The sequence below is a fragment of the Mastomys coucha genome, unplaced genomic scaffold (assembly GCF_008632895.1).
Source record: "Mastomys coucha isolate ucsf_1 unplaced genomic scaffold, UCSF_Mcou_1 pScaffold23, whole genome shotgun sequence".
Lineage (NCBI taxonomy): Eukaryota > Metazoa > Chordata > Mammalia > Rodentia > Muridae > Mastomys > Mastomys coucha.
This window is the reverse complement of record NW_022196906.1, coordinates 45832893-45859294: the sequence shown is the minus strand read 5'-3', so window position 1 is coordinate 45859294 and position 26402 is coordinate 45832893. Positions and strand designations below refer to the sequence as shown.

Sequence of the window (26402 nt, the reverse complement as noted above, 5' to 3'; positions counted from 1 at the left end):
TTTAAGAATTATTAATTTATTTTATGTATATAACTATTCTGTAGCTGTCTTGAGACACACAAGACAACCAGAAGAGGGCATCGGATCCCATTACAGAAGATTATGAGCCACCATGTGGTTGCTGGGAATTGAATTCAGGACCTCTGGAAGAGCAGTGCTCTTAACCATTGAGCCATCTCTCCAGCCCTACTTCTTTCTTTTTAAATGGCAAAGGCTGATGCCAAAGGATGCAACTGCCAATATTACTACTACCAATAATTAATAATCATAATAACCAAAGCCACAAGGTACATTAAGTGTAAATTTAGCCTACCTAGATTCGTTCCGTGTTTACATGACAAAACTTTTTTTTTTTTTTTTTTTTTTGGTTTTTGGAGACAGGGTTTCTCTGTGTAGTCCTGGCTGTCCTGGAACTCATTCTGTAGACCAGGCTGACCTCGAACTCAGAAATCTGCCTGTCTCTGCCTCCCAAGTGCTGGGATTAAAGGCGTGCGCCACCACCACCCGGCTACATGACAAAACTTAATACTAAAAATATTAACTCACACAACTTCATGGTTAAAAAAATAACAGTTGTTAACCAAAAAGCTTTAACTTGAAATTCTCTTCTGGACATACAATGAAGTATTTCCCCCCTAAAGTAGCACATTCTTGTGGGGAACAGTAGATTGACAGGGTACAGAGGGGTGTCTGTGTTCTACCATCTTCTGTGAAGTTCAGTTCACCTTCAGTCTAGCCCTGGGTCCGCATCTGTGCAGATGTGGGAAGCAGCCTGCAGATGTGACTCAGACCGCACTTCCCACCAAACTGCTCATCAAGGTCTAACTCTAGATGCAATGAAGCCATTCCATCTTTATTTACCTTCTGCTGGGTCTTATACTGGGCGAAAGCCTCAGGATCCATGTTCTCGCAGTCTAGGGGCACAGGGGATCTTTTAGGTGTTACACAGGATACAGGTAAGAGGCACAGTTGGGGGGAATGATCTGCTTGAAGGGACAAAGTTCTGCTGGGAGTGACATTTAGGACTAAGTATGAATAATTTTAATTTTTATATCCAGAACCTTCCAATACAGTAGTAGATGGGGCTCATTGAGACAAATCACCCCCAGGGTAAAATTCTGGAATTTTTTTTTTCTAGATCTAGAGGAACATTTATTTTATTTAATCTTTAAACATTTTCAGCTGTTTTAACTTTAGTGTTTGGTTCTTTACTTCTTTAAGACTAAAATCTAAAGATTCTTTCATAATATGAACTTAATCCAAAAAGCTTAAAATGTGCGAGTTTTCATAATATCAGTGTTTAAAGCCGGTTTTAACCAACCCTTAGTTCTTTTGGGAGGCCAGGACAACATAATTTTATGAATATAGTCTAGGCCTCAATTCTTTCCTTATCTTTTTTTTTTTTAAAGATTTATTTATTTTTATGTGCATTGGTGTTTTGTCTGCATGTATGTCTGTGTGAGGGTATCAGATATCCTGGAACTGGAGCTACATACAATTGTGAGCTGTCATGTGGGTGCTGGGAATTGAACTTGGGTTCTCTGGAAGAGCAGCCAGTGCTCTTAACTGCTGAGCCATCTCCCTACCCCTTAGACTTCAGTTCTTAACACTTTTACCTCAGTTTCCTGAGGAGATATTTTTCTTAACTAGAGGAGGCCCCTCTCAGACATGTAGACAAAGAGATTTTTTTTGTGACTGGATATGGCTTATTTTAACCACACAGCATATTATTAACAGAAATTAATATTGACAGACCATGGTAAAATAGCTACTTCCTGGGACTAAGCAATACACAAATTTGAGTTCTGTGGATACATCATGTGCACTTGACAAATACAGGCAAATTCTATACATTTACAGTATATGCTGATACAGATGTGATAGAGGGTCGTGAGAAAGAGTGAAGACAGAGTGCTCTTCTAGTCGCGTCTTACTCTGTAGTCCAGACTTGCTTCAAACCTGTAGCAATTCTGCCTTACCCTCTAGAGTTTCCTTTTAAATTTTGATTTATACCAGTGAGGAATTGGACCACACAGAAACAGCGGCAGAGGCAGGTTCAACACTGACAGTGCTTCTACCAGGTGTGGTGGTGGTGGTGGGGGGGGTTGGTTTCACAAGGAGAATTCATGTTATCAGGTACACACAGTGGGGCAGCAGGCATAGGTGAGGTTTTATTTCCCCTGTTCTATGCTTCACAATCCCACATGTAGTCTGAGGAAGCTCGTCTATCAATTGAGTTAAAGATTCAATAAAATGCTAAGTTCTAGGTAAAAATTGCTTGATAACAGGGATACCATCACACAGAGACCAGTAATTTCATTTGTGGAATAGGCATCTGGATGCTTTATGGCTACATTCTTTTGTGTAGCCCTGGCTGTCCTAGAACTTGCTCTGTAGACCAGGCTAGCCTCAAACTCAAGAGATCCACTCGCCTCTGCCACCTGAGTGCCGGGATTAGAGGTGTACGCCCTCCCATCCCCACCATCCAGCTTTACAGTAACATTCTTCACTTGTAATTCTACTGCCTCAGAATCCAGCGTGCAGGTATTACAGATGTGCACCACCACACCTGGCTCTAATCCAAAACTGTAAGATATAAAACTATTACAGTAGAGCCATTCCGAAAACAATTTGGAACAATTAGGAGTTCTAAGTGCACCTTGATTCCAGCAGTGTTTGCCTTTTTTTTCTCGCTAGCTTCTGATGTAGAGCAAAGGAAATTTCCATGTTTCAAAATCCATGGAGCTATGTGGTTGAGGTGACTGATTTGCAATGAGATGCTAGGAGGCAAGTGCCAAAAGAAGAATCTAAAAATATTCTACCAATGTCATGCACGAGAGAAATATACACAATTAAATTGCATTTTAAAAATAATGATCAGTATTTAGCTACACTTAGCTGTGTGAAATGTTTTAAAGTAAAATATAAAAGTTTCATCATCAAGAATAAATAACACCTGTGCTCAAATTTCTACGATTAGACCATGAACTGAAAATGCAATAAGCAAATAAGCGAAATGCTTTTCAAATTCAACTCTTCTCATCAAGAAATATGTGGAGGTTTCTTCTCTCACGTATCATCTAAATAATTTTCTTATCATGCTATATCAAATGAATTACCTACAGATAAAAATTTTTAGAATTTCATTGGCAATACTTTTTACTTATTGGGTCCCTTACAGAAAAAGGCCAGTGATTTCAAAAACAGCACTCCATGAAAACCTATATACCACACACTGAGAAACTGCAAAACTAAGCGAGTAGGTGCTGGCTGGGCTTGCGCGGGGCTTGGCTGCTGCAGAGAAGGTGACTCATGTGATCTGGAGCAGGGGCTTTAACTGCTCTCTTCCCCCCCCCGCCCCCAGCATCAAAGATGCAAGCGTCACCATTTTCGTTTCCAATAGAAAACAAGAGAATGCAAGTCAATGGATAGAGTGGACAAAGCCCCAAGCGAGTACTGTGATGAAAGGAAGACGCACTGGGAAACCATGGGTGTAAAGAGTCAGAATCATACCCCTTGGCTCGGTTAAATTCTTATGGGAATTTTTCATTCATCTACTAAAAGGCCCACTAGCCTGTCCATTCATCCAGGAAGTATTTACTGACTATTTCACTTCCATTCTCTAGGCACTGCTCTGGGTGCTAGACTAGAGAGACCAGCATCTGGCCTTCTCATTTTAGGGGATAAATCAAGGATCTCTCCAAAGCAGCACCTCGAAATGACCCAAAGATGTGCCCAAGCAGCCTTGGAACCCCAAACTCAGTTTACCATTATAGGAAAGAAAATGAAGACTGGTACAAATTTAAGTACTGGTATAAATTTAAGTACCTTTGCACAGCTGATGTCTGCTCTGACTGGAGTGAGGTGTAACATCTAGGACCAGGTCATCAGGCAATGGCAGGGTTGACGTGTGTGTGTGTGTGTGTGTGTGTGTGTGTGTGTGTGTGTGTGTGTGTGCGCGTGTGCGTAAAACAGGTGACTCAGCTTGCGCAGCCAGTATGAGTGCCTATTTGGGGTTGGTCATTAGTGATGATGCCAAGTTGCCCTTCTGCTGTATGGTTTCTTCAGTGTTCAGCAGTCATCTAGAGACGGGACTGTCCTAGGCATGCAGTGAAATGAGTGGGAAGGAAAGATGGCTCAAAGCATCAGCAAGAGAGACCGATAACTGAAAGGTTCGGGTCATGTATGGATACAGAAGCAGGCAAACACGTGTAGGGGATGTGGTGAGAAAGCAGACTTTGTAGGTGAGGGGAAGGAATACGGAGTAGAATTGGGAGGTGAGAGGAAGAAACACGTGCTTACAGATAGGATAAACCTAAGGAGCATAGCTGTTGCAACAACAGAACTTAATGAGATGAAAACTGAGTTTGTTAAACACTTAAAGCGGGAAAACCTTTTTATATAATGAGTATTCGTTACTATGTCCCCCTAAGTTTGGCTAACTGAACACACATTTTTCTTAAAGCAGGGTCATTCAGCAATATGGTTAGAAATGAAAAGGTGCCCTTGCCCAAATGCAATGGTAATGGGGGCACAGATGAAGTGCTCCATCTGGCACCCAGCTGATGCCAATAATCTGTCACGTGGAGGGTGGGTTGGGTGGCCTCTGATCTCTCAAGGTCCATGCCCTCTCTCTTTAAATCTTACTCCCGGAGTTTGTCTGACTGCAGAAGGCAATGTCACTATCCGCTGGATCAGCTGACCAAGGCAGAAGTACAGTATCCATTTCCTATCACCCTTAGACTTTTGGGTATCAATTTTCTCTTGTTTCTTTATACAGTCTTGCTTCAGACTGAGCTCTCTAGTGCAAGCTTGGGTCAGGGCAAATTATAATGCTCTTCTGTTGAACATCCCAGCTGCCATAATACAGCCTTTATTATGAGGTAGTAGCGAGGCAGCTTTGCTCACAGGGAATTCATGGTAGATCAGTAGGCTAAGGGGAGACCTCGGCAGAAATCATATTAGTCTTCACACAGTTATCAGGACCAGAATCCCTCCCGGTCAGGGCATCATGGTCTTCTGACATCCACGATGGACAGGCTCCCTTTTATAACTTGATCATTTAGGGGAACACACAGTGGAGTGTATTACAGTACAAAGAGGCCATTGAAGCACCTGCAGCATCTCCCGAGCCTTCCACTCTGCAGTGGGCATAAGGTTAAAGGGGGGCAAGGCTGGCAAGGGAAGGAGAGACAGATTATGGCCCCTCATTGTGAGTGTAGGTCAGGAACGCCTGCTGCTAGTTTACAAAATTTCGTCTTCTTCTCTTGAAAATTCATATTTGCAAGTTCATCTGGGTGGAAGTTGGTCTCTGCCTTTGTATTAAGCTTGTGTCCTGGTACGCAAGCTTTTGCTGAAAGAGGGGTTTCTATGAAGGAAAGGAAGCAACTCACCACTCAGTTGCTGGGCCGTCGCCAGGCGGGTAGGCTTCAGGATGAACTGGCACTGCATCTCTCGGGGCAGCTGCTCCATGAGGAAAGGCTCCTGGAGCTGGGATGGGCTGGCGGAGTCCTTCGATCCCTGCGTCAGAAGGGCAGTGTCTCGGAGATGGCTCATTTTAATTCCATAAGGATACTCATGTCCTACAACAAGAAAACCCAAACGCAGGCTTCAGGCTGAGTGAGTACCCTGGACAAGTGCTGAAAGCTGCAAACTGAAGCACACTGTGATTTACACCTGGGGCATCTGGGATAAAGAATCCTTTTGTTCAGTGAGAGATCCATGTGCCCAGTCTGCAACCGGGGAGCCTCTGCATATTGCAGGTGGCTCTACCAAATCAGAGAGGTTGTCTCACAGCAGATGAAGGGTAAGAGGAAGAAAAAAAATCTTCAAAAGAATCCTTAGAATGATTGTAGATATCGGTTTGTGGTTTGCACAATTGACTTTTTCTAGGTTTGCATCAAGGATATTTAAGAGCATCTAAAAATAAAGGGCAAAGAAGCCTATTTGGTAAAGATTACAACAACCTAGCAACTGATCGATCAGTGAGCCCTCAAGCCCCATAGAGCCTTCTTCAACACAAGTTTGCATTCCCGAATATACACTCAGTACATAGATGTGATGGCTCATGCCTGAAATCCCAATACTTGGGAAGCTGAGACAGGAGTATCGCCACTGTGAGTTTGAGGCCAGCCTGGGTGCCAGCCATACTGAAAGTGAGGTAGGGCCTACGCTACAGAGTCCATGTCTCACCCCTGTACCCTCCCCCTCCCTCCAAATTTCCCAAAGATTTACCCTGTTATCTAGCACATCTGTGTAAAAAACATTTACTTATGGTTGGTTGCAGAAGTAGTTGTTGAGCAGCCCCGGGACTGGCTGGTCTGATTTGCTTCTCTGAGACTGGTATTCATGGGAAACAGTCTAAAGAAAACTGTAGTGGCCTTAGAATACAGATACAGACACAACAATGAACTGACAAACCAAAGCCTGGACATCTGACCTTAACCCAGTCTTTGTTGGTTAGTACTCCAGGTACACCACAGGTGTGGTATAGTCCTTCTATCCTGCCACGCTGCAGAGTCTTTAAGCTAAAACACTATGTTTTCACTTATACTCACTGAATGTAACTCAGCAAACCACAGGCATAGGAAGCAAATGTGTCATTTACACGCTACAGAAACCTCTAAAGATTAAGGCCCCCATACCAGCATAATTCAAAAGTAACCTCTAAAAACAATGGCCCGCTAATCCACGCTGCTTTGTAAGTCAGAGGTTTTTCACTGCACGGCTTAGAGTTGTGGTTTTCAGTGAAGTTGAAAGTGGCTCGTTGTGTAAGAATTACTGTCCTTAGCTCTAACTTAAAATTATTTGTCATTTTTAAACGATATCTTCTGGTTGCTTATTCATTGAAAACCAAACCTGTCTGAGGGTCTTGGCTCTGCCCTCAGCATGGCACGACATTTGCCTATTGTCTGCATAGCAGAATACATAAGCATTTTCTAGAAAAGTTTGGTTTCAATTACTAAGATCACTTGAAATACTCGACCATCCTAGAGTGACCTCGCTGGTAAAGGACTGCATGAAATGATGCATCGGCACATGCTGCACAGTATCCAACAGGCAGGCAGTGCTCTAAAATTGCTAACAAACTGTTGCTATAGTTACCACTTGAGGATCTAAAACAGATACCAGCATTTGTTTTAACTGCCCTATTTCTGTTACTTACAGAGTGGAATTATTAACTGGTAAATAGTTTCAAACAAATGGTGGAAAGAAGGTAAGTTAAAATTTACTTCTCAATAATTCCTCAGAACAGTGGGAATTTGAATTTTAGGCCAGCCTGGACGTTGTCTCACAGGCAAAAAAAGAAAAAAAAAAATCCTAAAAACGAATGGAAATTTGGCCTGGAGAAATAGTCAAGGGGAATATATACTAGTTGATAAGCTAGTCAGTGAAGACTGGCAGGAGTCAAAATGCATTAATGTCACTTCCTTTGTGATGCTAAAGGAATTCTGGGAAGAAAACAGCTGTTACATTCTCAGGGGTGGGTGACTGTACACCACTGTACCACGCACAGTACTCTGTGTATAGAGGCAGACTTGGCATTAGGGTAGAAAAGACAATGGGCAACTCAAGACGTTGAAAACGTGCAAGAGGAATTACAATGCGCACTGCTCTCTCTCTCTCTTGAAGATACCCCTGATAAAAAGACTTGGCCAGATCTGCTCATAAAGTAAAAACACCAAGAGGAGAACATATACTTCCCAACTGTATTCATCAGCAGCCTGAGAGAAAAGGTCCCATTGTCTAGTTCATAGTGAACACTTGATACAGTAACATTTAGGCTTAAAACTGTAGAGCCAAGGCAACACGATGTTATCTTAGACTTTGACAGACACTCACCAATGAGTGGGTACGGTGCCGCTTCTTTTCCAGAGTTTACCCACAGTTGGTAATCTCTCTCAGAGCCCTTGAGATAAAAGGATTAAAAATCAAAACAAATCCTTCATGTTAGGCACTTGAGTGAGGAGGGAGTTTGGGGCACTTTGGGCTATTTAGATTCATGGGTGCATCTGGCTTGGGGGGTAGTAGTATCTATTCCTGCAACCATATCCTATTCAAAACCAGGATCCATCATTGTTGGTCCTCTCATTCCCACAGCCCCTGAGCTGACTGGAGATCTGCAAACTGCAATGGGGTCAGACCTTCCTATCAGTGGCCCACAGAGTGCGAAAGGCTAAGAAAGCCCTTTGACAGAGGAAGAATACACTTCCTGGTTCTAAATGGCTGTTCCTAACCTCTGACATTCTCTGATCTTCTCGGAGAATACTGGACTTAGCATCCAATGCACCCCTGTGAGACAACCTTTCTGTCTATGAGACTATAACATCAAGTCTCAGAGGCCAGCTATTAGCTAGCTCAGTGGGCTCTGAGAAGAATGACAAGGGGCTTTCTGGAAACGGATAGCTGGTTGGATTGACTTCAGTTTGAACAACTCCATCCAGTCCTGGGGATACAAGGGTTAAGAATTCTCCTACCTAGAATAGGCCTAGTCATGGAAAACAATAAAATTATTTATTAGTAGGATTATAATCTAACAAAACTATAAATCCCACTTGAAAGAAATACTAATTATGTGGGCTTTGCTGACTCCTTCAGGAGGGACAGACAGAATTCTTATCCGCAGCTGGAATAGAAATATTTGAGTCTGTTAGAAGCATTTTACTGTCCTGCCTTTAACTTGCAATTAAAAGTCAGGGTCCTGGCTACTGTACATGTTGTACAGATAGCGCCTGGCCACATGAACATGCACACAAAGGTCACTTAGTCCCTACTTTGTTCTTTAGACAAAGAGGAACACATTTGGAGAACACTGTCAGATATCTCTTAGCATGGGTGTCATCAAATAGTTTCAACTCCTATTTTACTTTTGAAAGGTCAGACTTTAAGGAAGCCTAAGAAAACGCATCATGAAGTAGTTCATCTCCCTTCCTATCTTAAAACTATGCACTATGTGTGTGCAGGTTAGAAATCAATGCAGAAAACCCCACTTTACTCAGTGGATACAACATTTAATTATACTTCAATCATATTACTAGTTTACTAATCAGATTATTTTATCCCAGATTTTGGTTGTCTTGAGTCGTTAATGGGCTCAGAACCACTGGATAAGAGCAAGTCTACACACAGTAATAGCATGACATCTTTGTTCAATCTGTTACACCACAGTCTAGTTTTAAATATTTATCACATTTATTGTCTGTGTTTGTGTGTCCACACATATGTGCAAGGACACACACACACACACATACTACAGCAGCATGACAAAATACATGTGGAGGTCAGAGGAAAACTTTCGGGGGTCAGTTCTCTCTTTGTACCAAGTGGGCCTTGGGGATGGAACTTGGGTCATCAGGATTGGCAGTATGCACCTGTCTGGCACATCTTGATGGCTCATATATTGAAATATGTTTAAAAATAACCTCACAAATTTTTTTTTCTTAGTTTCCATTCTTCTGAAGTCTCCCAGTTAATAGAAGGATTCTTTGTGGGGTGCTAGCAGGGAAGCCAAGGGAGGAGCTGTACACTTCTCTTCCCCCTTGACCTCAATCTCAATATTCCAACCGTTTCCATTAACATTTCACAAACTCACCCCAGAAAACAAAGGGTCAGGTTAAAAGCGAGAAAGACCAACATGGCAAGCATAGTGAGGCTCTTCAAATCCATGGCAGAATTCAAAGCTGTGCTTTTATTTACTAATTCTTAAGAGGAACCAGCTATCTTGTAGGACATGAAGCCAGTCAATATTAATGAAAATGTATATGACAAAGCAAAGTCTTGAGAACTGGTAACCATCCTTAGATTGAGTCTCGGAATAAAAACAGTATCAGAAGGTCAAGGTTGAACAGAAGGAGGGTGTGGCAGAAGTTACAACTCTCTCCTGTAACTTTCACCAGACTTTTGTGTTGTCTATATAGGACATATACTAAAATGTGTATTATTACTCTCAAGTTCTACTTTAACCATTATGGCCTTTGGGTCGCAGAGGTGTTAGAACAGAACAGCACCCGTACGTCATGCTAACATAAAAGCTTTCCTGCTTTTACATTTGGGGGTGGGGCCAACTGTAACTTTGTTATTGGTTGTGTTGTAATACAAGGGACTACGCTTACATCTAAATTACCAGATATTACTTTGAAATCAAAATATCAACGTTTAGGGAGCATCTAGGTGGTGGAGGCAAAGAAATCACATTGGAGGTTCAAGGCCAACCTGGGTTACACAGCAGGACCATGTTTCAAAAAGAAGATAACAGAGCAGAGGTAACTTACAGTTATTCCTAACATTTGCAGTGACATGTTGATAACTTCACTTGCTGTGTCTGAATTCATTACTGTTATAGTTTTAAACTGTAGGGAGAGAAATAGAAAAAAACTTCGTCGTAAATGAAGAGTTCACCATTTTTAAGCAAACAGAAATACAGTAGCTTTTTGTCTGTTTCGTCTTAGTTTCTTCTATTTTACTAAAGGGAAGAGATAGGTAGTTTCTTAGCCCAAAATTTTGAGTATTTTCTTTCAAGCAGTAAGATCTGGCTTTTAGGAGCTGGTCAGAATATTTAACTTAAAAAAAAAAAAAACTGAAACAGAACTCTCATGAACTATATTTGCGCTCACATGGTGACTGGGACCGAGAGCTGCTGTGTAGTCTACAGCCCACAGTGTCATAAGAAGACATGCTCCCATCTTGTTCATGGTTCATAACAAGCTCAGCTCTTGGGCTACAATGTCAGCCAATAAAGACCCCATAGTTGAGGCCAAAGGCTTAATGTTTACCACAGGAACATGGTGATTCCTAGATAATGCCATCCCTTTCAGATCCGTTCCTTGATCTCAGGGATTTCATTCTTAAGAACTCAGAGAAATGGCTGGGCGGTGGTGGCGCACGCCTTTAATCCCAGCACTTGGGAGGCAGAGGCAGGTGGATTTCTGAGTTTGAGGCCAGCCTGGTCTACAGAGTGAGTTCCAGGACAGCCAGGGTACACAGAGAAACCCTGTCTTGAAAAAAAAAAAAAACAAAAAAAAAGAACTCAGAGAAATGAAAACATTTTCAAAACCACCCAGCCAAAGAACTGACAAGTTGGAAGAGTTGATTAATACTAATAGCAAATTCTCCCTTGTGGTTGTGCTGCATCTGCAGTTGTTCCCAAAAGGACCCAGACAAATATTCATGCCCTGAGAAGAGATTTCTGACCAGCAATGTTCTATCCAGGGCTACACGTTAAATGCGGCATGAATTTCCCTTGTTCCGTTCTCTCTAGAATTTGGTTCTCATGCATTTAAAGATACATATAGATGCACACCCTCCACCATGCTACCTCTCAGTGCCTGCCTTCTGTAGGACACACACAGTCTTGTCTGTCAGCCTGCCTGTCTCCTTCCATACACAATGTTTCTCTCTTATGCAGGGACCTGGGATTTAGTTTTCTGGCTTCGAAACACTTACATAGGCACAATTCCCAATGTCCTTGGCGAAGATTTTGAGGGGGATGCTCTTCGGGTAGTCCTTCTCCTTTTCTAGAGCGATGTATCTAATCAAACGTGACAACAACCCAAAACAACAGTGTCAAATGGGATTCACTAATAGCTCACTAAAAAAAATTAATCAGCCTATCTTGATAACATTGACAATATACTTGTATGTCCCCCTTTCTCGTTTTTCTTTTTTTTTTTAAGATACAGGTAAGATTCAGCACAGTCAGATTACATGAAAGAAAAAAAAAGTTTTTCCCCAGGACATTAGACATGGAACCCCCAAAGAATGGGATACCTATGTCAACTGATGTTGAAGGTGGGACCAGGTGGAGGTACCTATGAGTAAAGGTTTGTTCTCACAGGCTTCCTGTCTCCTCTGCACAGGCCTTTCACCTTGCTGGTATCTGACCGCATACTATACTGTACAATGAACTCACTCCCATTTAGCTGCTTGGCGTTACCCATGGGGTGGCAAGAGGAGAGGAAAGAAAAGAGGGAAGAACTCTGCCTGTAGGTGGTAAACCTGTGTTGACCGCTTTATTCAGTCCAATCAGTGGTAGGCATAAGAACCAATTTTTGAGGTGCTCTGAATAAAACCTTTATGGGGACTTCAAATGCTCTATGAAGGAATGACTAGTTCGTGGCTGGGAGACATCAGACAGAGAAGACGCTGGTGGTCTCTTTCTTTCTAATGGGATCTAGTCGTAGTGAGAGAATATTATTTACATTATGTCCTGGCTGGTGTGCCGTATGAACAGCAGGTTGTTTTTAGCAGACAAATGTCAGTTTCCATTCAAGAGAAGAAGGTGCACCCCTGGGGCACATTTTGCAGTAGCATGTTTGGTTTAACCACAGGTTAGCAACAACATCAAAAATATGTGAACTGAAAAAATACCTCTGAAGGAGCGAGAGCCATTTGTCCTTTTGTTCTGGAGAACTGCAATCAGAGAAAATGGAAGAGGAAAAAAAAAAGCCGTATGAAATATCGATGCCAACATTGTAAAGCCTACCACTTCAGGTGACTATACCAACAGCCTGCTGTGATGAATGTGGTTGTGCAGGTGCAGGTACGTTGCGAGCTTCACATCACTGCTTAGAAGATGCTGCAAGCCCTGGGAATGATCACAGAGCCCAGGACCACTGTATTAAACCCACTTAGGTGGATCCAAGGCACATTGTTTTTAATGTGTTACTGCTCATTTGCTAGTGGGATTAGGCCACGAGGGAGGGAGGTCCCTTAGTGGAAAGAATATCTGATGTGGAAATGAAACAAGTGCACACAAGTGAGAGAATCATGGGCAAACCACTTATCTGAAGCTGCAGTTTTCATACCTGAAATCCTGGGTTAATTATTCACTCCAAATGCTGTTCTTCAGCTTAAATTGTCATTCATAAAAACACAAAGTATGCTTAATATTGAGATCAAAGAGAGTTTTGGCAGATGGGCAGAAATGCCTTGGCCCAGAAACCACTCTATTGTCACGAAAGGAAACAACTTTTTTTCATCTCATATACACAAGGCAAAACAGTAATTTAGTAGATTTGCTCAAAGCAAACTTATTTTAATTGCTAAAACATTTTGATTAATATGGATGTATGTACATCTAAATATTATGTTTCTACTGCCACTGCTTAATTTGATGTTTAAAGTTAAACAATCATCTAATTTCTTCTTATATGATCCTGCCCATCACAAACATTAAAAATAATTTTTCTAGTCTCTATATAGAAGTTGGAAAAAACGTTTCTTGTTCAAGAAAAGGCTTAGTGCATATTTGTAATTTGTTGTAACTTTGTTGCTTAACTCACTTCAAACAATCTTTCAAGGTTGGTAATCAGAGAGTATATTGATGCATTATTAAAACATAAAATTTTCATAGTTCTTTCTGGCCACCTTTCTTACAGTTATTTGTTTAAAAAACTTTATGTGCGTATGTTTGTGTGACTATATGGCACATTTATGTGGGAGAGCACAAAGGCTGGCAGAGGGCATTGGGTTGTCGGGAACTGGAGTTAGAGGCAGTTGTGTGCCATCTGATGTGGATGTTGGGAACTGAACTGGGAATCCTCTAAAAGAACAGCAAGTATCCCTAACCACTGAGCCATCTCTCCAGCCCCTCCCCTTCGGTACACCTACCCCAAGAGATTATCTACATTGAGTTTACATGAAATCTTGATCTAGAAAAAAATTTCCCATTAAAAAAAAGGTTCCCATAGAAAAAAAGCACCCATATTATGAAATTAAAACTTCCTTTGTACCCCGTTTCTGGCCTTGACTCTCAGGATCTTGCTGCCCAGTGGCACAGGAGGGGTGTTGCCCCTTTGGCCAATTTGTGTAAATGTTACAATCAAGTGTGAACTACTTTGTGTGTCTTCTTTCCTGCCGGATACCTGTGGCTACCTGTGGCTGGCTGTACTCTGCTTAATTCCACAGAGATGGGGAGGGTTTTTGCCAGTTTTAGTTACTTGGCCCCACTGAGTGCTGGTGCCTGCTGGGGCCTTCATTTAAGAGTTAATGCCTCCCCCTCTCTTCTCCTGGCTCTCCAGAACCCCCAGGTAGTTGCTGTTTCTGTTCTGCTCTGAATTTTAAGCAGTTATCTGCAGGGCAGCCTTCTGTTAAGACTGCATTTTCTTTACACTCCAGGCAGACCTTAAGATACTTAACTTGGAAAAAATTTGTTTCCCAAAAAGCTATACAGAGAACAGTAAACTGCTGGAATCTGCCAGCTGGCTGCTTCTGTGTTGTTGTCCTAGCCAGAAGGCACACCTAGCTGTAAAAACCAGAAAATGCTGCCATTTACTAATGACCAAAATCTTCACTTTTTTTTTTTTTTAAGATTTCATCAATTCTTTTGGAAATATTTTTTTTTTTTCTGTTCTAGAAGCCAACTCAGGGCCACCCATGGCCTTTAAGGACTGTGTCTCTTTAGGGAAGGTCTATAGTAATTTCTTAGAATATGTTTCCCTTTGGCGGATTTGAGGAGTGGCTAGGGAGTTTGGGCTTTTCCAGGATTTGACAGATGTTTATGATTAGAGTTATACTTTTTTTTTTTTTTTAATTTTTGTTTTTGGGGAGGGATGTGAATAAATACTATACAAGTGAATTGCTCTTATCAATGTATATTGAGACATATGTGGCATTTGTATGACATTACTGGGAATATTAGCCTTCATCAAGTGGTTAAAGAATCATGCTTTGCCCAAGAAAAATGGTCCCACATTTCATCTCTCTTAAAAAGAGTGGAGATTCTTGGTAAAAATCAATGGTCACCCCCATGGGTGAAATCACTTCCTTTTAACAAGCTGATTAAACATCGGGAATGGACGTTATCTTTAGAGATACAGGGAGTGAAACAAATGAGCTCCTGAACAGGCCCTGTATCAGGTCCTCAGTGTACAACAGTGCATCAGGTCCTCAGTGTACAACAGTGCAGGGCGAGGCATGGCCGACAGGCCTGCTCCTAGTTTACAGAAAACAGTTTGGAAAGGCTTAGCTTCAAAATGATCCCTGTGCATGTGATGAACACTACAATCTTTAAAGGGAAAATCAGTACTGGAGTTGGTGTTCAGTCGTTCAAAAGCACGGAGCCAGGCTGTCTAATAACCATGTCAGGCTGAAAGACACACTCTGCGGTCACACACACATAGCCCCGGGATTAGTCTTAGGAAACTAATTAAACACACTTTAAAACAATAAATATGCTTCTGATCACCATATCTCTATAGAGAGCAAACCAGAACTTAGCATACAGAGCACTTTGACATATCATCTATGTAACCAAAAAAGCTGTCATTGTTTTTTTAGTTGAGAGCAAACAAGTTATCCTAACGTTATCCAAAATGAACCCATATTTAAACTTAACTGTGCTAGTTTATTAACAGTGAAGGTGCCTTTTTCGAGGTTCAAAAAGACTGATCTGCTTAAAGACTCAATATCTCAAACAAACCCTTAGCCATTAAGAATGGAGGGTTCCTGGATGGACCATCCGATTTGACTCCCACAATCTCATAAGTTATTTTCCCACCAGTTGTTTCCATAAAACTTTCTTTTAAACCACCAAGCTAGCCCAAGGCGAATTGCCCTTCTAATCCCCAATATTTATCACTAACTTTTACGTTTTTTAATCAAGTAGTCTTCAGATGAAAAGTCAGCCATATGAAGGTTTTTATGGGCAAAGGAAGAATTGCTCAATGCATAATCATGGCAGAGTATTTTCCTTAAACATTAGGCATGAAACTGGCAAAACCACATCTCCCTGTCCTAGACACCGTTAACAGTAGCAGACCCTGGTAAACCTAGGACAAGCCGCGGCTCTTACCTGAAAGTGGCCACGAAGTTCACTGTGGGCCAGCCCAGGACAAAGGACTTCAGAGCATTTGTGTTGCCTTCCCCCACTTCGTCCACACAGCTAGCGGTCCACATGTCTGTTAGCTTTATTTTATTCTTTATCTTAAAATTGTTGTTATATCTAGCGAGACAGAAGCCAAAACAGGTGCTCTTGTTATTTTGTTTCTTGAGTTTTACAGGAGGTTCTGTGTTTGTCCCGAGAGGGCAGTTTCTACTCATTGTGGGCGAAGAAGGTCTTATTGTTCCGGTCTCTAGTTCCTGAGTCACAAGACTGTACCGTGGACAGTTATCCAGGCCTCTGAAACATTTGAGACACTTGGGAGGGCTTAGTTCTCACGCCTGCCTCAGCGGCAGTAAACAACTCTAAACTGACCTTTTTCATAGGTGGATCAAAACCCAACTTAAATTTATTTTTCTGACAACATATCAGTAACTTGCTTACTTTAAAAATTACTTCAACGTACATACATAAAGACATGATTTATAAAATGTTAAGTACTTCCATGTTAGGAGCTAGAGAAATTTATAGTAAGCTTTTAATAGAGTTAAGATTTTGTGGCTTCAGAAGCATGGATTATCTTAAATTTCACTTCTTAAGTGTTTTCCCCCCAATCATTTTTCTAGTATATTCTTGCAAACACTGAAAAACTGTAACCTAAAAACAGAACCCAAACTAGAGATTAGCAGCAGCAAACTGAACAAAAACAAAGGAGAGGGCTAACACAGCCAGTGATCAGCTCTGGGGACCGAGATGCTAAGTTCTTTACTGTGCTGTGATTGCACTGGGCAATTTCTTCTTAATCGTCCTCAGACCCTTGGCGTGGAAGCACAGTGTATTTTATCCTAAATGATATATTTAATACTCATGATAGTTCTGAGACGCAAGTAGTTAGAGGGCAGTGGGAACTATGAAGGGAATGCCCAGGGAACTGGCTCTCCTAGCCCAGGGAAATGGCTCTCCTAGCATTCAGAACCATTTGGGAACCTAAAAGCTGCAATGAAATCAAAGATACAGCATGAGGACAGGAGCCCCCCAAAGCCGTCTACTACAGAAGTTATAAAGCTCAAGTGAGATTTATACTGGTCCTCCAAGGACTTCGAAGGAGTGATGTGAAAGGGGACTAAAACTCTAAGGGCTGCCCCTCAGTTATTTCAGCAAATGAAAGCATCTGGCTACCACCCTTCCCTCCCCCAGGGTGAAGAGTGATGGAGTAGCCATAGGTTCCCCATGGCAGGGAGTTCACATAGAGGCTCAGCCAGTTACTAACTTCACAATACTGGAGCGTCGCTTCAATTTCTATTTTTACAACAAGAGACATAATTATTCAACTCAAAATGGTTCTGAAAGGTAAAGCCTTTGGGTTAATTACTAACAGGTCCTATCAAATGTTTCGCTCTTACTGCCACAAGCACACCTTCTTGGATTAAATTTACTCTGCCAAATTAATACGTAGATCGGCCCAAGTCTTATTTTTATGATGCACCATGACTTAGTGTAGATTTAACGAGCGTTTACTTTTCTCTAGTGACTGAAAAATCACTTCGCAGAGAATGAATCTGTTAAAGCAGCCCGATCCTTGCTGGTGTTCTATAAATAACAAGGAAGCAGAATGGAGCAAGCTCTGCAGCCATAGCCTTCATTACGTTAGCTGTTCCAACAGCAAGTGTTGAACAGGAAGAGACTTTTCTTCGGTACCCCTAAGGTATAAAACCCAACATCCCTAGTATGTCTATAACCTTAACCCTAACTGCCATTCCCCCAGGCAAAGCCCTCATTGTCTCCTCCCAGGGCCACTCCAGCAGCCTCCTGGCCATCACCTTGCTTCTACTCTTGATTTTCCTACAACCCACTCTTTATGATGAATAAATATTTCAAAGATATGTATCACATGATGGCACTCCTCAACTGAATCTAAAGATTAAATCCCAAACTCTCTAGTGTAGCTTAGCGGTTCCACCCTCCCAGAGGGTCCCCCAATGTCCTCTGCTTCCTGATACCCTACTGCTGTTCCTTTTTATACCACGCTCAGGTTGGTCTGTGTGGCCAGCAGTACAGATCAGAAATGTTTGTGTTAAGAGATTTGAAAGGCTTTGCAGTATGAAGGAGGCAGGTACCGTATTCTGAGGAGTACCACTGGAGGAGAGCAAACGAAGGGGAATGAATGTCTCTGGCCAATAGCCAGGGAGAAACTCATGCTGATAGCTTGCAAGTGGATCCTCCAGTCAAGCTTCAGGGTCAGGAGGGCTGTTGGGCCAGAGCTACCCACTTAAAAACTCCAGAGGCCTGACTCAAACTGAACGAAATGCTGGTAGTTTTAAACTACTATGTTTCAGAGGAATTTGTTATTTATTTAGCTCATCCTCTCAAGGTCTTTAACGGTTAGCTGCTTTTCACCCTTTAATAATTCTGTACCCCAACCATATGCACTATGTGCACAACACCCCCCCCCCTTATCTTCTACTTCCTATTCTAGCACCTAAGTTTTGCTCTGAGCATTGGGCACTATCATCAACCCTTCACACACACACACACACACACACACACACACACACGTAAGGATGTAAGCTCTCACATCCCTTCCTATAAGGGTGGAGGCTTCAGAGGAGCAGGGATTAGACCCATCACATTCTTCACCGTCCCTCCTATAGAACAAACAGGAATCTAATTTAATACTCTAATGAACAACTTTAAAAAACCAAGCTCCCCATTTAAGATATTAGCTATAGGTGCTGGAGAATTAGCTCAGTAGTTAAGAACACTGGCTGCTCTTCCAGAGGACCCAGCTTCAACTCCCAGCACCAACATGCTGGCTCACAACCATCTATATTCAGGTTAGGGGTTAGGGGTTAGAGGTGTGGGGTGGTGGTGGTAGTGGTGTCTGACGCCATCTTTTGGCTTCTGTAGGCATTGCATGCACATGGCAAAAAAATCCATATATATACAAACATAAATAAAGCTTTTAAAAAGAGACTAGCCACTTAATGGAGGCCAGACCAAGTGGAGAATGTTGTCTCCATTAGAAGAAATTCACTTTATAAAGATTACTCGCAGCATATGAAATGTACTTACTTGATTTTGGCCGCGACAAACAGATCATTGAATAGGAAAAGATGCCTCTCCTGCCTCTGCAGGCCTCTTTTAAGTTCCACTGGACCATCAATCAGCAGAGTCCGACTGGAGCACATGAATGACGACAGGAATGCACATGTGTCAATACTGGCAGAATGGCTGTCTCTGAAAGAGACCACATGTAGGAAAGCCATCAGTCAAATTAGCATCCTCAGGACAGCCCATTCTACAGTCACGGCTGACAGCTGTTTATGAATGTGAAACCCAAGGGCTTTTATTTTTCCCCCATAAAGCAATGGCTTGGTGTCTTTTCTGGTCTCACTGTGGACTCTGCACACAGCAGTCTCTAAGAACTTCATTATGAAAAAAAAAATCTTAAAATAAAATTGAAAATGGGTTCCTAATAAATAGCCTTACAATTGAACTAGACACTGGCATGAATATTTTACCGCACTGGTTCCTCACGTCCCTAATCCAACCGTGCTTCCTAGGATTCATTAATCCATTTCCTTTCTGGCGTTTCAGTATTAACTGCTTTGGACCATGTGTGTCATTAACCAGAGCCCAATGTTTACTTAACAGTTGTCTCATAATTAAAATGTATGATACAATGAAATGCACAAGGCCAGATCTCCAGTGCATGTACCCTAAGTTCTGACAAATGCATTCACCTGTGAAATCTGAACTCTTAAACCAACAAACATTCCCCAAAAGGCCTTCCTTCTCAGTCATGGGCCATGTGTGGGTCCCTGGGTGGATTCACCCTCCACAGGTCAAGACTGATGCTGAGTTCAATATATTTTTACATGCCAGTGACGTCACAATTCTCCCACACAGGCACATTTTAGCCATTGTTAGCCTGCCTGCTCTGCATACATAGCATCTGCTGGCCAGTGAAGAGTCTTTTGTTATGAGAGCCCAAGCAGAACTCTCTCCCTCTTCCATGTTCTCAGCAACAGCAGCTGCACCTGCAGCCCCCAGGTGCACCCCCTCCCACATCCTCCTCTTTAGGAGTTACTCCCCTCTGGATGGCATCTCCTTGCCATAAGCCAATCTCAGGTGGTAAGGATGTCACATAATAAAGCCTTTACCTCATCATTAATATACCTTCCAATAGTATTTGGTGGTACTGTTGGGAAGAACCCTCAAAAAATTGAAAAATTTTTTTTCTGGTTTGGATTTAGCAATGTGCATGTCTATTGTCTGTAATTTTAAATATGTTTATGTATGAGAAGAAATGCTTCAAGACCTTAGCAAGCCGAACCTTGATTAAAAAAAAAATGTTATAGTACATCTGAAGAAAATCAAAATCACTCAGCATTCACATAATTAAAATCTTTCATCTAAGGGGAAAAACTGCCATCTTGGTGCTTTTTACTTAAAATTCATTGTCAGACAATGATGAAGTATTTATTTTTATTTCTGAGAACAACAGAGGTGTGATTATTTTTGTCTCTTATAGTATAGGAATGGGAGGAGAGCAAGATCATAGCCTTCTATTTAACTCTTCATATAGCCTGAGTAAGATCTATAGGCTATAATAAACAGAGCTCTAAACTGATTTAACAAGTACTGCAAACTGTAAAAATTAACCTGCTGTGACTTCTGCATGAACATACCATTTTTAAAGACTTTATGAAGCTATTTCTGAATGGTAAAGAGAATTTTAAGACCTAATTGTTACTAAAACTAGGTAACTTCTCTGAATCCTGGTATAGTAATATTCCCTAATATTTTCTAGTTGGGCTTATGCTAAAACTCAAGTTGAGTTTTAGATGAAGCTTGAGAGAGATAGTTGCTTCATATTAAATCACAAAGCAGTGGCTGGGGAGAAGGCTCAGTAGGGAAAGGGGCTTGGGGTGCAAATGTGAGGATTTGAGTTTGAATCTCCAGAACCCAAGGAAAGCTGGGTGTGGTAGAACAATCTGTGTTGTAAGGACTGGCACGGTGAGATGGGAGCAGAGATAGGGGACCCCAGATGCTGGCTGGCCCAATAGCCTGTGTATGCACTGCTGAGGCTAGCAATAAAGACCCTGGCTCAGGGTAGAAAGGACTGACACCTGGGACTGTCCTCTGACCTCTAGACAATGCTGTATAATCTGAATAATATAATATCTGAATAATCTGTATAATCTGTATAATGCTGAATGTTCACTGCTGACCTCACATTCCCAACACAAAGCACTCAAAAGTAAAATAGACAAGCTGCTCTTCTTGGGAAACACCTTATGTTCATAAGTGATAATCAATACACTAAGTGGTATCCATACAACCTCAAGTCCTGGTATATTTCCTAGTACAGAATTACCTTCCAATAATTGTTGAAAACAATGTACTTCCTCAAAACATCCCCTAACTCGCAACCCATTTCAAATGTCCTGTCTTCTATGATGGCATTCTCAATTTTAAATGAGTCTTTGCCTGTCTTATATGATGGACACTTTGTCCTCTGCTTCCTTAATATTCTCATTCAGCATTTACTGTGAATGCATGTAGTAGTGTTGAATTTTGCTTTGCTGGGTACCTGACGGATTCATTCATGGAAGACAGATCTGCTTGTGTCCCTGACCTCAAAAAGCCAGCAATCCAATAGAGGAATTGGACAAAGAAAACAATGAGAAACCAGTGCCATGTCAGACACGCAGGGTACTGAGGCCCACCAAAGCTAGGAGACTTGGTGGGTTAGGACAGTTTCTTGTAGGACTCAAAGTCTTAAAGGATGGGCAGACAGCTCAGTAAACACAGAAGGGCACTCTTAAGAAAAGGAAGTGTGTTCTACTGATTGGGATGTTCAGGAAGGAATGGATTATAGGACTGGCGAAGGATATTTCCCTGTGTTATAAGAATCTCATTTAGATTTTACCCCAAAGCATCGGAGGCATTTAGGCAGGATGCTGTGTTTGTAACATATTGAAGGGAACAGAGTAGGGTAACTTAGGGGGAGGAAAACCCTAGGAAGCTGTCACAGTAGACTTAGGCAAGCATGTAGGACGGTCAACAGTGAGGAAGGAAAGGACAGAGGAAAACACCTTTATAGTTATTAAAATACACACTACTGACACTCTAGTTAGCTCTGGGGCTAAAATGAAAATAAAATGGACAAGAACGGAAGCCTTACTGTTCAGACATTACTCAGCTTTTCTTTTTTTTTTGCATGCCTTGCTGGGCATTGAACCTAGGGCCGTGTGCATCTGTTTTCTCTTTATTTTAAGGCAGTCTCACCAAATTCCCCACAATGGCCTTGAATTTATTCTGTCATCCAGACAGGCCTTGGATGTGCCATGACTCACAATCATATTTTGTTGAGGCCACACAGAGGCAGCAACAATTTTGCACACATTGTTTGTCACGTTCCTTCTATGTCTATTATACTTCTGCTCCCCCAAAAGTACTTAAACAAGTGATTTTTGCTTAACTATTGCTGTTTTTAAAGGCTCATCTAATTTTGAATTCTGTCAAAAATTGTAGCAAATACCCATAGATTTTTTTTCATATTTGTGTGTGTGTGTGTGTGTGTGTGTGTGTGTGTGAAAGGTATGTAGAGTATGTATGTGGAAGCTTGAAGTCAAACTGAGCATTTCTCAGGAGATATCCTGCTTGTGATGCTTTTTGTTTGTTTTGTTGTTGTTGTTGTTGTTGAGACAGGGTCTTACTCTGGGAACTGGGCTCACCATGACCCGGGAGTCCACCCATCAGTCTGTGTAGCTGGCAAGCTCTAGAATCCTCCTATGTATACGTCTCCAGTGCTGGGATTCCAAGCATGCAACATCATGTCCAGCCTTTTACAGTGGTGCTGAAGATCAGACTAAAGTCCTTACGGCTGTGCATCAAGCTCTTTACCGATGGAGCTCTTTCTACAGCCCTTGCATTTTATTCACTTAAAGATTCATTAGCATTTACAACATGCATGATGTGCAGCCATTATCACTATCTAGTTATTAAAGACTTATAGCATTGGCTCCTCCTCAGGCCTGTCCCCGCCTCTCATGGATCTGCCTACTTTGCATACATCATTCCGGACTGTATGGGTTCTCGTCTGTCTCCCTGCTTCAGGCTCGTATAAGAGTTTCGAGGTTTGTTCTGTAGTTTGTCTTGATGCTTTTTACTGCTACACGCTACACTGGATGGCTATACTTCTGAAGTCATTAGCTGAGGGCTACTTTGGGAGTTGGAACCTTGTGGCTACTGTGACTGATGCTGCCACAGAAATGTCTGTTCTCGGTGCTGATATACTGAAGACCAGAAGCGCTGGATTACATGGCAATTACTGAAGAACCACTAGACTTCACCACGGCCACCTTCCCACTCCATACCCCATCAGTGATGGATAACAGCCCCTCTTCTGCTTATGTTTTAAGGGTATTCTAACACACATACACACATAGACACAGAACAGGGCCCCCATCACTGCTTCTATAGTTTGTAACAGAGGCCTTAACTGAACTCTGCTTTCTTGCTGACTCTGTTCTTCAATTTGCATTTAATATTTCCATCACACTGAAACTTCTAAATGCATGGTGGCAGTGACCTTAGGATGTAAACTGTCTAATAAGCAAGCTCAACTTGATTGTGCCATGCCAGTTTACAACTCTCTATATCATCTTTGAGTGGTATCCCTGCTGAGCTGTTCCAAATAAATCAGGCAAGGAATAATTTGAAACAAAAGAACACAGCCATCGAAATGAGGCTACAGTGTCACTATTGAGACCCACCCATGTCGTTCAGCGAGAAGACTCAGTTTACAGTATATTCATGACCATCTTGAATATTTCAGCAAGAAAACAAAACCTGGAAGTCTAGTCTAAAGCAATTATGTCTTCCTCATGGGTAAACAAGCAGGTGCTGAGGCTTCTCAATATTTATCATTGTAATAAAAATCACACTTAAACCGGGCGGTGGTGGTGCACACCTTTAATCCCAGCACTTGGGAGGCAGAGGAAGGTGAATTTCTGAGTTCGAGGCCAGCCTGGTCTACAGAATGAGTTCCAGGACAGCCGGGACTACACAGAGAAACCTTGTCTCGAACCGCCCCCCCCAAAAAAAAAATCACACTTAAAAAACTAAAAAAAAAAAAAATACAACTAATTAGTCTATGAAATGATAATGTATCATCTATATCTATATCTACATCTACATCTACATCTATATCTCCAAATTAACTAGAAACATAATGAACAGAGAAATGCCCTGGATTGTGAAGAACAGAGCCTAGTGATAATGCTAATATCATGATTAAAAATGAACTCAGGTAGGACAAGGGCTTGGAAGGACAGATGGAACAATGTTTGAATAAACAGGAGGAGCAGAGCCTTTAGAGCAAGAAATATACAAAGGAGCACTACGGTCAGCAAAGCATTGGCTAGAATAGGTAGTATCTATGTTACAGTCATCAATATATCATGTATTAAGTACATTAATAATTAGATGATATGAGTATTCAAACATGAAGGAACACAGACAAGTAAAACAGAGCAGCAAGATGGGAGAAGGACGTGAGGGGCAGATGGACGCCAATGAACAGTTTACACTAATAGAGCCAGACCCACACACGCAAGAGAGAGTATTTTCTAAGAATACAATGCTTAATGTCTTCACAGCCTTAACAAAGAAGTGGTTCAACAACATCAGCTTAGAGTTTAAGGCATTTATGAGATGTTAGTGACATAAGAAGCTTTTGTGGTTGGTTTCTCTAACACAGTGAGTCTCAACTTTCCTAATGCTGTTACATTTTAAGACAGTTCCTGATTGTTCAAGCAGCATGTGTATGGTAGAGGATTGCAAAATCGATCATCAATAGGAGGAGAGGACCTCGGCCCTGTGAAGGTTCTGTGCTCCAGTGTAGGGGAATGCCAGGGCTAGAAAGTGGGAGAGGGCGGGTGGCAGGCATGGGGAGGGGGAAGGCAACAGGGGTTTGTTTTTGTTTGTTTTTTTGTTTTTTGGAGGGGAAACTGGGAATGGAGAAATTCGCATGTAAATAAAGAAAATATCTAAAAAAAAAAAAGAATAAATAAAATTAAAAACAAAAACAAAACAAACAAACAAAAAAAGACAATTCCTGAGTCATGGCGACCCCCATGATACATAACATCATTTCATCGCTACTATGTAACTGTAATTTGGCGACTGTTATGAATTGAATTGTAATGTAAACATCTGTTTTCCTGGTGCTCTTAGGAGACTCCTAGTGAAAGAGTTATTCCATCCCCAAAGGGTTCATGATGCACGGATTGAGGACTCCTCCTTAACCAAAGACTTAAACCACAGAATATACTCAAAGACAGAGCAGCTCACTTAAAGAAATATGGATTTCAGAACTTCAAATGAGATGGTAACTTTTTGAGAACAGTTCTATTGCAAAATGAAAGGATGACGAGAAGCAGGTAAGCCTCAGGGGAGGACCAGAGGAGATGCCAAACTGATTGTTATTTTTATGTGGCCGGTTGACTTCAAAATACCAACTATTCCCATTATGAACTAACTAAGATTAATTTCAGTCATACAGAATCAGAGAATACCAAAAACATTCCAACTACTTAAGCAATTTATATGTGTATTGATTAGTGTGATGGGGCCACATGTTAGAATGTTAACTGATTAAAAAATAAGCCAGGTGGCTTACGTGTTGACTAGATTCTCTGTGCCCTGACTGATCTTAAAATCCTGGGCTCCAGTGACCCTCTTGCCTCAGTCTCCCAAGTTGGCTAGGATGATGTGTGTGCTTCTGTGTCCAGCTAACAGCTTCTAATTAGAAGATTCAGGACTACCAATTACAAAGTCTTTAAGGTGGTATACTACTGGCAGTGACTAAGGTTGTTTATGATCTCCAGCTCATTTACAGCAAAATGTCAATATTTGGTTAATATGTAAATAAGTCGATTCAATCAGCTGGATGCTGGTGAAAGAATGAGGCTAGCGAGCAAGAAAGCAGCTTTACCTACTTCCCTGCCCCAGTCTCACACAGGACCTCTCAGGGTAAAGAGCAACCTCATGGCGAGCACTGTCGTCTTCATGGTTTTGCTTTGCAGTTTTAGTTCCCTGACCCAAAACAGTTATACAGAAAATTCCAGAAATAAATAGTTCTTGAGTTTAAACCACACACCATCTTAAGCGGCATCATAAAACTTGACTCCGTCCCACCTTGTATCTGTACTATGTCTTTAGTCACTTTGCCTTCGTTTTCAGACTAATGTCAGAAAAATTCAGTGTGGTGTTCAAGTAACCTTTGTGTAACAGCCTGATGCTGTGTCACAGTGCCCATGTCATTCATTGTACCACACAGATACAGTATCATTTCACAATGTCACAAGCTATGTAAGGACAGCACAAAGGATATTTTGAAAGACGGCATTCACATAGCTTTTATTATAATGTGCTATTGAAATTATTTTGTAATTACTTTATTAGTTGTTGCTAACATCTTGCTATTCTTAATTTATGAATTAAACTTTATCATAAATATAACTTAGTGTAATATATAGATATGTATATATGCATATATATACATATATGTATA

At 41.5% G+C, this 26402-nt stretch overlaps 1 protein-coding gene across 1 annotated transcript in view; it reads right to left on the bottom strand.

Moving 5' to 3' along the window:
* The window catches only part of Arhgap20 (Rho GTPase activating protein 20), an 81579-nt gene that overhangs the window by 16005 nt on the left and 39172 nt on the right, over nucleotides 1-26402 (bottom strand). Inside the window, exons 3-9 of the mRNA XM_031346188.1 lie at nucleotides 18890-19054; nucleotides 15791-15940; nucleotides 12367-12408; nucleotides 11443-11527; nucleotides 10272-10349; nucleotides 7843-7909; nucleotides 5394-5582 (exon numbers count right to left, since the gene is read on the bottom strand). Coding sequence (XP_031202048.1) covers nucleotides 5394-5582; nucleotides 7843-7909; nucleotides 10272-10349; nucleotides 11443-11527; nucleotides 12367-12408; nucleotides 15791-15940; nucleotides 18890-19054 — 776 coding nt within the window. The remainder of the gene's footprint in view (nucleotides 1-5393; nucleotides 5583-7842; nucleotides 7910-10271; nucleotides 10350-11442; nucleotides 11528-12366; nucleotides 12409-15790; nucleotides 15941-18889; nucleotides 19055-26402) is intronic.